Consider the following 13,558-nt stretch of genomic DNA (forward strand, 5'->3'; position numbering starts at 1 on the left):
GATGGGACTGAGACCTGCAAATCAATGATCTTCTGTCTGCTTTTGGCTCTGCCACTGGTTTTCTGTGAACCTTGAGCAAAATATTTCCTCCTTTTTATTCTGCATTACATCCAGACTGTTCTCCTTCTTCAAAGAAAGAGCCTAAGAACGAATGGCTTGGTATGGGCAGAAAAAATTAGCTACATGTACACATGAAATTTTCATATAGTCTGGGCTATGACCACAACCATCACCATAGGGAGTGGATGGCTTTATTAATGTGGCCCTCAATTCTCTCAACCTCTGTCCTTATATCTTTCTTAAGTCAGGGGCCCCTACCTCACAAATTAATACAAAAATTAATTCAAAATGCATTAAAGACCTAATTGTAAGACCTTAAACTATAAAACCTGGAGAAGAAAACATAGGCTCAAATCAGCATGACCCTGAATCAGGCAATGGTTTCTTCAATAGGGTACCGAAAACAAAACCTACAGAAGAAAACGTAGATAGATTGGACTTTATCAGAATTAAAAGCTTTTTTGCTGTGAAGGGCACCATTAAGAAAGTGTAAAATCAACCCATGATATGGCAGAGAATATCTGTGAATCATAGATCTGATAAGGGATTTGTATCTAGAATAAAGAACACTCACAACTCAGCATTAAGAAGACAAATGGAACCAATTTAAAAATGGGTGAAGGATCTAAATAGACATTTCTCCAAAGAAGATATATAAATGGCCAATAAGCACATGAAAAGATGTTCAATACCATCAGCTATCAGAAAAATGCAAATCAGAACCACAGTGATATAACACTTTATTCTCACTAGGATGGGATGGCTATAATCAAAAAGACTGTCAGTTAGAAGTGTGGGATAGGATGTGGAGAAATTGGAACCTTCACACACTGCTGGTGGGAATGTAAAATGTTGCAGCCACTTTGGAATACAGTCCGGGAATTCCTCAAAATGTTAAACATAGAGTTACTGTATGACTCAACAATTTCATTCCTAGGTATACGCTCAAGAGATATGAAACATACACACGCACAAAAACTTGTATACAAATGTTCAAAGCAGCATTACTCATAATAGCCCAAAAGTGGAAACAACCTAAACATCAGGTGATGAATGCATAAATAAAAGGTGCTATATCCATACAATGGAATATTATATGTCCATAAAAAGGAATGAAGTACCGATATACACTACAACATAAATGAACCTTAAAAACATGATGCTCAGTGAAAGAAGCCAGTCACAAAAGAACACATATTGTATTATTGCATTTATATGAAATATCCAGAAGAGGCAAATCTGTAGAGACAGAAAATAGATCTGTGGTTGCCTAGGGCTGGGGTGGCAGCAGGTGAAAAGAGGAGTGACTACTAATGGGTGTGGGATTTGGGGGAAAGCTGAGGAAAAATTCTAAAGTTGATTTAGGTGATTATTGCACAACTCTGTAAATATACTAAAAACTAGTAAACCATTAAATTGTACCCTTTAAATAGATGACTGTATGATATGTGAATTATATTTCAATAAAGCTGTTATTTTTTAAAATTCAGTGCAAGTTACGTGCCAAGCAATCGGAAAATTATTTTTAAACAGCTTTATTGGCTTATAATTTACATATCATAAAATTCATCCTTTTCAGTGTACAACTCAGTGAATTTTAATAAATTTACGAGCCGTATAGCCATTGCCACAATTCAGCTTTAGAACATTTTCATCACCCCAGAAGGATTCTTATGCCCGTTGCAATTTATACTAGTTGCCACCCCCAGCCTTAGGCAACCAATCATCTATTTCTATCACATTTTAATGCATTAAATTGATAAATCACACAATATATGATCTTTTGAATCTGGCCTTTTCATTTGGCATTACGTTTTTGAGGTTCATCCCTGTTGCAGTACATAATGGTGTTCTGTTCCTTTCTATTGCTGAAGAGTATTTCTGTGTATGTGTTTTATATATATATACGTATACATATATATATCATACACACGTATGTACACATAAAGGTACATATGTATGTATATACATGAACATGTGTGTATACATATAGAGAGAGAGAGAGAGAGATACACACATACAGGTATACTCATGTCACATGCTAAAACATGTATATGATAATACAACACTGTCTTCCTTAATGTAGCTTTATAGTAAGTATTAAAATCAGGTAGAGTGAGTCCTCCTACAATTTTGTACTTTTTCTCAAAATTATTTTGTCTCTTCTAGGTCCTTTGCATTCCCATGTAAATTTTAGGGTGAATTTGTCAATTTCTGTAAGAAAGTCTGCTAGGATTTTGATAGATGTTGCATTGGATCTATAGATCAGTTTCAGGAAATTTTTATCTTAATAATGAATCTTTCAATCCATAAACATAGAATGTCTGTCCATTTATTTATTCTTCTTGGATTCCTTTCAGCAAGATATTACAGTTTTCAGTGTATAAATCTTTCCCTTCTTTTGTAAAATTTATTCCTAAGTATTTATTTTTGACGCAACTACAAATGGAAATGATTTCTTAATTTCATTTCAGATTGTCCACTGCTGGTGTCTATAAATACTGGTATAGAGATTAATCATGTATCTTATGACTTAAATGAAATTTTTTATTCTACCGGGGATAATTTTTGGTGTGGACTCTTTAGAATTTTCTACATACAGGATCATGTCATCTGGGAATAAAAAGGTTTTTTTTTCCTTTCCATAAGAATGTCCTTTATTTCTATTTTATTTTATTTTGCATGATTGCACTGGATGGAACATCCACTGCAATGTGGAATAAAGCAGAGAGAACAGACATCCTTGCCTTGTTCCTGAACTAGTGGGAAAACATTTGGTCTTTGACCATTAAGTATGATGTTAACTACAGGGTTTTTGTAGATGCCCTTTATCAGGTTGAGGAAGTTCTCTTCTATTCCTAGTTTGCTAAGAGCTTTTTATCTTGAATGAGTGTTAGATTTTGTCAGATTCTTTTTGTCTGTTGAGATAATGATGTGGTTTCATCCTTTATTTATATAGCTTATTACATTACCTGCTTGAAGATGTAATTGAAGTCTATTATTGTTGAATTGTCTATTTCTCCCTCAATTCTGTCAATTTTTGCTTCACATATTTTGGTCTCTGTTGTTGGGTGCTTTATGTTTATAATAGGTATATCTTCCCCCAAAATTGACTCTTATAATTATAAAACGTCTCCCTTTTTTTTTTTCTTCAGTTTTCCCCAAGTGTTTCTTTTCTTTGAAATTGAAGTATAGTTGGTTTACAATATTATGTTAGTTTCAGGTGTACAGCGTAGTGATTCAGTATTTTTCCAGATTACACTTCATTATAAGTTATCACAAGATAATGGCTCTACTTCCCTGTGCTATACAATATATCCTTCTTGCTTAGGTATTTTATACATAATAGTTTGTCTGTTAATCCCATACCCCTATTTTGTTCCTCCCCACTTCCCTCTGCCCTTGGTTAACCACAAGTTTGTTTTCTGTATCTGTGAGTCTGTTTTGCATATACATTCATTTGTATTATCTTTTAGATTCCATATATAAGTGATATCATACAATATTTGTCTTTCTCTCTCTGACTTGTTTCACTCAGCATAATATTCTCAAGGTCCATCCACATTGGTGTAAATGGCAGAAGTTCATTCTTTTTTATGCCTGAGACCCTGGGCTTTCCAACCCTCTGTGTAGCAATGCACTGCCCCATCAAGCTACAGAAATGCCTACAAACCTCTTCTTTCATCCTCATTTCTTATCACATGAAGAAACAAACACACTTTTCTCTAAACTGGCATGAGTATCTCTAGTAAATGCAAAATATTTCAAAAGAAAAAAAAAGAGAGAGGGAGAGAGAAAAACAAACTCTGCAACTAGACCAGAAATATTGAGGAAAATGAATTCATTCTTCACTGAATCTAGAATTGGGGAGTCATTTCTGATTGGGTTTTTGTTCCCAAATCTTCACCTCATATCCACATGGGATTCTCTTCCTCACTGTCTCTGTGTCCAATAATGTCCCGGAGAGTCATTAATAACCACTTCCTGAGCACCTGCCATGGGCCAGAGGACACACTGCAGAGAAATACCTCCTGCCTGTAATTCACTCTTCTCTCATCATGTGCACTTGGCATTTTTATACAAAAATGGAATTATCGTTACCTCATAACCGGAGTGTTTTCAGGGCTTGTTCGTAAGCCTTTGCTTTAGGCCTAGATCACGATCTTTTCTTAGCATGTGTCCAGACTGATATATAAGCGAATGTACTGTAAATGAAAGGACAGCTCATTAGAAATCGACCACCAAGGAAAAACCCTGATGTTATTTACACATGGAATCAGTTCCCATTCTGCTGGGGCCACAGATGCAGTTCCATGGGGGCTGGGTCCATTTCCCCCTTCCTTTTCTTAGCCTTCGCCTCTGAAAGGCTCACTGGTGTCCCCCTCTCAAGGAGATGGGAAAATGAAGGGTCATTTTGTCATCTGTGGAGGTTTGTGGTCTCTCTGTGTTGAAAGGATTTAACTATAAGATTTGTTTGGAAAATTATGACAGAGGGAGTCAGATGGACACACATACAGGATGGGAGGAACACAACAGAGCAAGTGAGGGAGATGATGGGGATGTTGAGACAGAGAGGAAGGATGTTGAGAGATGGGACGCTAGGGGAGAGGCAGATAAACAGAGGAAGGGCACACAGAGGAAGGAGAGAGAGACAGATACAGAGAGCAAGGGAGACATCAACAAATGGGGTGGGGAAGCACACACACAGAACACATGGGGTGCCTGCACACACACAAATATGAAGAGAAAAACACACACAGAGGTATCACAAAGATGCATGGAGAGAGACAGAAGACAAAGATGTAGATGGGGGAAGAGACCTACTGATGAAACCCCTTCCAGCCAGTGCTTAACCCATTCCAAGAACGTGTGATAGTCTAAAAGAGCTATGGGTTAATAAGTTTATTATTTATAAACGTGTTTCCACTTAAAAAGAAAAAATGATGGCAGACGGCCAAGGGTCATTTCCCTTGATTTATGAAATGGCTTTAACATTGAATCAGAAGTCCTCTCCCTTTGCTCTGTTTGTCGGCAAACTACAATTTGTGGTCATCTGTACAGCGACTAGCCCAGGCAGCAGTCCGTGTGCCCAGAGTGGGGCAGGGAGGAGCCAGAACCTAGTGGACACTTGTCAGAGCCCTGCTGGGGACCCACTGCCTGAGCCGCGTCCATATTTGTGGTTTTAGTGGAAACAGCCGCACAGCAGCCCCTGTCACCCTGCCGATAGAAGAGGTCCTGCAGACCTTACACGACTTGATCGCCTACTTCCAGCCCCCGGAGGAGGAGATGCAGCATGAGGACAGGCAGAACAAGCTCCGCTCACTCAAAAACAGACAGAATCTTTTCAAGGAAGAGGTAAGTCCAAAACGTTAGAAATTGAGATTCTCTTTGTGTCCAGAGCTAAAGTACCCCCAATGACTACAATTTAGCTTTGTCTCCATGCATGCACGTGTTTAAGAAAGAGACAGAGAACAAGAGAGAGAGGAAGCTGGAAAGAAAAGGATTCCCTGGAAGCCGCCCTTCCCTGTAGGCACCCCTGATCACATTAGCAGTGAACATTGTCATGCTTGTATGTTGGCACGTTCAAACCAGATTAATTTAAAGCCTCAGTGTCACCTATGTATCCAAAAATCATCTTCCATAAATCTCAGCTATGAGCGTATGGCATTGGCTGTGATCACCACATTTTGGAAGGTGTCAGAATTACCCTGGAAACTTGTTGGAAAAATACAGATGCCGAGGTTCCACCACATCAGAAATGCCTGAGGAGCTGGTTTGAGAGATACAGATGCTGCTATGTCTCAAGTCGAACTTGAGCATCTAAGTCACTTGGGATGGGGCCCGGATATAGGGGAAATACTAACTTGGGGCTCTAGGGACCCTGGCCCTAGTTCTGGCTCCATCCCTGGCTGTGTGTGTCCTTAGACAAGTCACATGCCTTTTCTGAACTTGGACGTGATGATTTGGCACTAATTGGAAGGCCATGGTCATATTCCTGCAGCCCCCCATTCCTGGGCACGGGGCTCGTCCCTTGGGCGTTTCCAAAGATGATGGCATGGGAAGTAGACCCCGTCCCTACCCAGCTTTCTGATGTGAGCAGACTTTGGCTGGGGGAACATTCTGTGTGCCTTACAGGTCTGCTGAAACTACACTTAACACCTCCCTCCTGCTCTTTAAGAACAGCTGGGCACCGATATTTTTACTGGGCGGTATAGTATTGTAAATTAGCTGAAAAGTAGTTTAAAATCCTCTTTTAGTCTTACTGTCTGTAAATTCCACCTCTTTTCAAGGGGATGGGGAGATGTCTTGTGCATCTAAGAGAAAAATAGGTCCTATATCCAGGGCTGTTTCTGGGTGAGTCAGAATCATTTCACACCTGACACAGGGCAGGCTTCTGTGAGACTCATTCATGCTCCCCCTTCCTCAGTATGTCCTTGGATTGAGTTAAACACGTGGGGAGCAAACCCGTCAGAGGAGACTGCTGATACTCCCCAAATGGATGCTATTTAGGTCTCTGAGGCATAAAAATGCATGTTTTGTTTTGGGGAGGAAAAAACAACATCCAAACTGGCACCATGAAGGTCTTTTTGCATATTAGCGTTACCAGCTTTAAAAGGTGAACGATATTGGAGAGGAAAGAACAAAAGGGATCCCATGATCTTAATCAAGTATTTTTTTCTTTTTACCCAACTCACGTTCACAGGGAATGTTGGCCCTGGTGTTAAACTGCATCGATCGCTTAAATATCTACAATAGCATAGCACACTTCACAGGGATTGCCAGGGAGGAGAGTGGGATGGCCTGGAAAGAAATTCTGAACCTCCTCTACAAATTGCTGGGTAAGTACATACCCAGAGCCCTCTCCCTGGGAAGGCGGCCAAGGGTGGTCTGTAGGTATTTCCATGGGACAAGCTAAGGCTGTCATCCAGCCTCATTCTTTGGAAGCTTTTGTTAAATCATTTGATTCTAAGCCAGCCATTCATTCTGTTAACTGGTAGTGTATCGTACTTTCCCAACTGACAGCAAGATGTCAGCAAGTAGAAGCAAATAGTGGTCAGTTTTGCCAAAACTACCTGTGAAACCCTTGACAGTCACACTCCCCGAACCTCAATTCTTCATCTTTAAAATGAGGGAGCAAGACAAAAATACGTTCCAGGTACCCTCCAGTTCTAGACCTTTGACACCTGCAGTTTGAGGATGTTTACCCTCAACTGTGTGCCCTTTCACTGTCCACCTGTTGAGCCGTCATGATTCCTGCTGCTTTGGCCTGTTCCTTATTTCATTTTGGTGGAAAGAAAAAGGCAAAGGGTAGGGATGTTCCAGCATCCAGCCTTTCTTTTCACAACTATGAGTGTATGGTGACCTTCCGGTGCCTGCTGTAACTGATGCCATCACATGGGCCCAGGCTGCCAGGCTGCAGGAGGAAGACAGCATCAACCTCTGCAAGAAGGTGGCCACCAGTAATGGCTCAGCCATGGTAACATGGCAGCATTTTCGTACTTCGCTGTGATGTAAATGCCCCATTGAGAGGAAGTCCACGGAAAGCTGAGCAGGCCAGAGGGGAGGCCAGAGAAGTCAGGTTAGACTCATTCTCCGTGTCAAGGGTCAGACAGATTAGATTGCCGCTTTATTTAGTGACCTCATAAAGTCTCTTCCAACTCTAACATTTTGTAGTGATGTGGCTCGAACTCGGTAGTAATTATTACAATAATAGCTAACATTTGTTGAGTTCTGTATGCCAGGCAGTAGAATATCTCTTTTTGATCCACAGAGCAACACTGTGAGGTGTAGGTACCAATTTATTGATGAAGAAACAGATGCTCAGAAATGCTCATAACTTAGCTAAGGTCACACATGTTGTAAGTGATGGAACTGTTTTGAGCCCAGACAGCCTGACCCCAGAGCCTCGAGGTTAATCCCTTGCTAGGGCCAACCCGAAAAGTGGGGTAGGAGCTCAGACTGAATTCTGCCCTCCAGTGACCGTGCAGGTACAAAGCAGAGGTCCTGAGGAAGACATTTCCTCATCCAAGTACCTTACAAACATCTGTCAAACCCGCAGTCTTTGAAAGCCAACAGCATGAAGAACAGGCTGCTTGGGGGCCAGTCAACTTACATGGACTTATTCCAGAGTTGCATCTACACTACAGGCCTATGGAGAGAAGTTTACTTGGTCTAGATAGGTGGAAACCTAATGACAGCATATTCTCTCTCTCCCTTTACAGTATCACCTACCAGTGGTCCTCAGATAATGAACAAGCACCAGAATCAGCTGGAGGGCTGGTTAAAACACAGATGTTGGGCCCCATCCCCAGAGTTTCTGGTTCAGTAGATCTGGGATAAGGCCAGAGAAATTGTGTCTTTAACAAGTTCTCAGTGATACTGACATTCCTCTCCAGGGATACACTTTGGGAACCACTGTCATGTACTGATGTGTTTTAGATATTTTAGAGTTTCATGTTTTGTTATGACTTGCCTATTTAACCAGCCTTTTCAGTTGTGTTCATTTGAATGCCTTCCTTTAGCGCTGAAAAACAGCAGGTCTCTAGCTAGATTTAAGAAAACATTAGAGGAAATTGAATTCTTAAGCCAGTAACCAAGCAGATATTATTTTCTTGCTTATCAGTAATTTTATTAATTTGTGTGTATATTGTCTCTCTCTCTCCTGTTTCACGAAGGCAGGGAATGTGTTGTCGCAGTCCCACTGCTTTATTCCCAGCAAGTAGACAGACGCCTGGTACACAGTAGAACCTCTGAAAATATTTGAGTGAATGGTAGATTTTTTACTCTCCAAAATGTAGAAACAGGATTGTATCGAAGGGCTTGGGAGGGGAAGAGTGTTAAGCAGGTGGAGTATTTGAACAGCACCCCAAGGTCTCAGGCCCATCACTGTGCCATTTAACCTGCATGATCAAATGTGTTCTTGTTCACAGCTGCTCTCATTCGTGGAAACAGAAACAATTGCGCTCAATTCTCCAATAACCTTGATTGGCTAATCAGCAAGTTGGACAGACTAGAATCTTCCTCAGGTAAGATGTGATAGGAAACATTCAACAAAAGTTGAATCTCTGAACAATTCTTTTTTCCACTGGATTGCAAGCAATCCTCAATAATTACTTCAACGAAAAGAAATATAAAGTCCTAAATTTTCCTGGCACTCTTATAACTTTATTGAACAACTTTAACCCATGCTTCAAATATCTTTCCTTTTCTGCTTCATTTTTCACTTTTTGCCTTCATCTCCACCCTCTGGGTTCTTGACTCGCCCTCTCCCCACCCCAGGGTGCTGGTCCCCTTCTAACTGCTACTTGGACTGTTATTCTCTGGGTTTCTAAACCCTGTCTGGACGTAGTGCTCTCAACTCTTTGGTTAGAAGCAGGTCTGAAGGATGACCAAGAACTTAGAGGAAATGATAATCCTCATACCCCCTGAATCACCCTTAACATCCTGTCTAGAGCCCTTCGTGGTGACTCCCAGAGAATTTGAGCCAAGAAGAGTGGGCATCGTTGGTAAGTGACCATGCCCTGAGGCTCTGCAGTTTGCTTCCTCAGAGATGAGAGAACATGAAAGGTGTGGGCCCCCATCTGGGAAGCTAAAAGGTTTTTAATGCTCTTTTCATCGTCTAGAGATGGCAGGAGCTTGGACAGGCCAAGGCAAGGCTCCTCTAGGACCATCCACCTACATATGTCTTCTTCCAAAGCCTCTGTTTTCTTCAGTGCCTCCACCCATGGGCCAGACTACATTTTAGGGTAATTTATGAAAACCTTGAAAGAAACAGAATCAAGAGGAATCTTCTCAATAGAACCAATAAAGATATTGGCCAACTACTTCCCATGCATTTCCACCCCGGTGTTAACCCTGTAGGTGCTAGGCTGCAAGGGCACCTGTTAGTTTTTCTTCAACCTTCACTTAATACAGAAAACCATCCAGTGTGCCCAGGAAAGGGCACAAAGCCAAACAGCCTTTATTTGTGAGCTTATAGTTTACTGACATAGCAGTGCATCTAAAATAAAATTCTGGGATGATTCCTAGAAAAATTCTTATTCAAGGAACACTCAGACTATTTTCTAAATTACTTGAATGACCTTTAGCATTTATAGTAAACTAAGTATCCCATTTTCCATCTGTTTTTAAATTAAGTATTGTTTGGTTTGATCAAATTAAGACTTCTCTTTTAAAGCTGCTTCTCTACACAGAAGGACACTGGCTTTGTCCAGGAAGAGGGAGATGGGGTTAGTGATGAATAAACTCACTTCTGAATTACAGACTGGTTGGCCTCAGAGGCTCCTGAAGTGAGCCATCCGAGGTGGCTGCATTTTTCTTCTGGCTGGAAGTATTTAATAGATTCAAAGAAATGATGATACTCTGTTCACTCAGGATGGTTCTTTCACCCTCAGGTTTCTAATTATAGTCAGTTCTGCAGGTTATTTAATGTCCAAATGGTTTTTGTGGTATTCGCGTAGGTATCTTGGAAGTTTTGCACTGCATCCTGATTGAAAGCCCAGAAGCCTTAAACCTGATAGCAGAAGGCCACATCAAGTCAATCATCTCCCTGTTGGATAAGCACGGGCGAAATCACAAGGTGGGTATAGAAAGAACCCCAAACGGTGATTAACTTTACCTGGCTTTTCCCTTTCTGCCGCTTAATAAGTGTTCTGTGTTACTGAGAGGATGTTGACTACTCTCTTTCTTGGCTTTGATTTAAAATAATAATAATAATACTACCTTTGGAAACTGAGGTCCTGAAAGACCCTTCCTCCCTAGGAGCACACTCCGAGCCAGTCACGCTGGATCTTGGGTGGTCCCCTCAGTTTCCACCAGCTTCCCAAGCCTGGCTCATCATTACCCCTTAACCCACAGCTGGCTGTGTGTGGGTTGCTCAAACCCATACAAGGCCAGCTGCAGGCTTCGCGCGCACCGTCGGGTCTAAGAGCTTTAGTAGTGAAACAGCTAATACCAAGCTTTGTAAAGAAGCTGTACAGAAATCAGATTCAGAATGATGTAGAAAGTCTTGGCAACATGGCATGTTCTTAAATGAAATCAGACTTGCCATGAGTCAAACCAGGTGAAGTAAGTGGATCTGCATGAACAAGCCGGAGGGGGCAAGCTGTGGGGCTCTCCCTCTGATACAAAACAGGTGTGTGACCTTGCGCCCCAGTCATTTCAGCTGTAAAATGGAGCCATCGCCAGCTCACTTATGAAGGTGGAATGCTACATCAAGTTTTTCTGAGGTCTCTTAAAGTTCTAGCATCTCCATTTTTATGGCACTATATCTCTAAGCCACAATGATCTCGGGACAGTCTATTAAAATATGTCTTATCCTGACCCTTCAACATCTGCCCCATATATGGGTGTTGCTGTGATGACTTGTTAGCGAGCAGGCAGGTACTCCAAGGCTGAGGGGGTGCATTTCAAGAGCAGATGGCATAATTGGATGTGAGGGATGGCCGCTGGGCTCATGTGGAGTGGAGAGAACCCAGCTTGGTCACTGGCCCTCTCTGCTCGCCATCAGATGGGGGCGCTGCACATCGGAGACATGTCTCAGGCGGTCCAGGAGAACAAGCCTCCGTAGCACTGCTTGGATGATATGTATCATCCTTAGGAAACAACAACAAAAAAAGCTGTGGTCCTTAGCATCTGTGAAATTGCCTGGCAAAGAACAAAAAGAGATATATGGGGGCTGTAATTGCTTTCCCAAATGTGGTAAATCAAAAGCAGGCATGAGGCCCCTGCTTCAGCCCAGCTTCGCTACGTTCCAACATGTTCCTTCCTGTCTGCAAAGTGTAATGAGGGTAATTGATAAGCACCCGAGTAACCTGTGGCCTGAGCCATGAGCTATGGGCACATGTCAAGAGGAGCCCTTAGACAGGAAAGCTGCCCTCGTTTCGTTGCTCCCAGGGCTGCTTTACGATCAGAACACACTTAGTAAATAACCAGCTTTGCAATGGCTTCTTTCAGCTTTTCCAGAAACCGTCAAAACTGTATCTGTCTTCAAAACTTAGTTCAGATGCCACCCCCTCCATGAAGCTTTTTCTGAATCCCAGTTGGACATGATCTCCTCTCCTCAATCCTTGTACAACTGTGCACACTGTTACATGGTGTTTCCACTCTGCCTTTCCTTATATTACATGTATACTTCTCTCAGAGACTAAGTTCCTTTACAGCAGGGACCTTGTAAACCCCATAGTGCCCAGCTCATATGTTATACATGACAGGCATTTAATCCATGTTTGTTGAAGGCGTAATGAATGAATTAGAGGAATGGCTGCGTAGAGCCAGAATCTACTCCGGTCTCATCTTGAATGATTGGATGGTAGCTCACATATACGTACAAGTCTCATCTCATCCAACAGATGGCTATTAGTAGTAAGAAACACACTTACTATGTTGGTAGCACCAATGTTATTGGGTAAAAAGAACAATTACTGAAAATTATAACAGTTACCCTCTAATTTTTCCATGGAGTAAGCATGTAATAATAAAAGCAAAATATGCCCTTTTCACTTGTCCCCCAACAACCTACCTTACTCCAAACCTGCTCAGTGTTATCACAGATTAATATGTTTTATTATCGTCTTTGTTCCACAAGGATTTGGAGCCACCTGTGAGAAACATACATGGTAAAGTAGTAATATCATTGGTCCTGAGAAAGTATAAATCAGACCTGAAAAGTTAACCTGGGGTGAGGATTTGGGACAGGAGGGGGCGGTGCAGAAGAGAGTACAGGGAAGCAAACCATTAACTCCCACAGACCTGCTACAGCAGCTCCATAAAATCACCTCTGAGTTCCCAGGCAGCCAATGTAGACGCGTTCCCAACCACCCAGTTTGCGTATCCACAGCGAGAACAGAATCTGTTCCTCAGGGACAGCAAAGCACTCATTTCTCAAATATACAACTTGACCAAAAATTCACAGAATTAAGTACATTTTGCATTTTTAAAAATTGTTTTTATAGATAAGTCTGAGGACAAAACTGCAACAGCCAAATGATATGTCCATGGATGTACAATACCTATTTCTTACCTTTAAAGCAGAATTGCCCCAGGAGCCTGTGTCTGGGGTAGTGACTAATGGAGATGAAAAGCACAAGAGAGGATCTTAGATGAAATGTGGTGTCTTTGATGAAAATGATTACAACTAAGTAGCAAATGAATCCACAGAGTGGGCCAGGGAAATTCTCAAGTTGGGCCAGTGTACAGATTAGAGAAGGCTAATGCCTAAGACAGACAACCCCAAATTCTCACAGTGAAGTCATTGTCTGAGGCCAGCCAGTGGGAGGGCTCCGTGCTGTGTGGTCGTTCAGAAACACAGCCTCCTTCTGTGTAGCGGCCCCACTGTCCCCCAGGACAGGACTTCACAGACTGTCATGTGCTTATGAATCTCTTGGGAATCGTGGTAAAATGAAGGCTCTGATCTGGTAAGTCCGGGGGTAGGTCTGAGCATCTGTACTTCTGGCAAGCTCCTAGGTGATGCCAGCGCTGCTGGATCCCAATAAGGAGA

The 13,558-nt window shown here is 41.9% G+C and overlaps 1 protein-coding gene across 2 annotated transcripts in view; it reads left to right on the forward strand.

Moving 5' to 3' along the window:
- Positions 1 to 13,558, forward strand: part of RYR3 (ryanodine receptor 3) — a 563,985-nt gene that overhangs the window by 296,126 nt on the left and 254,301 nt on the right. For both annotated transcript variants that reach the window (XM_029237020.1, XM_029237021.1), the window contains exons 13-16: positions 5,247 to 5,415; positions 6,764 to 6,899; positions 8,991 to 9,086; positions 10,521 to 10,639. In XM_029237020.1, coding sequence (XP_029092853.1) covers positions 5,247 to 5,415; positions 6,764 to 6,899; positions 8,991 to 9,086; positions 10,521 to 10,639 — 520 coding nt within the window. The remainder of the gene's footprint in view (positions 1 to 5,246; positions 5,416 to 6,763; positions 6,900 to 8,990; positions 9,087 to 10,520; positions 10,640 to 13,558) is intronic.

The sequence above is a fragment of the Monodon monoceros genome, unplaced genomic scaffold, assembly GCF_005190385.1.
Source record: "Monodon monoceros isolate NGI ecotype Baffin Bay Population unplaced genomic scaffold, NGI_Narwhal_1 Super_Scaffold_21, whole genome shotgun sequence".
Classification (NCBI taxonomy): Eukaryota; Metazoa; Chordata; class Mammalia; order Artiodactyla; family Monodontidae; genus Monodon; species Monodon monoceros.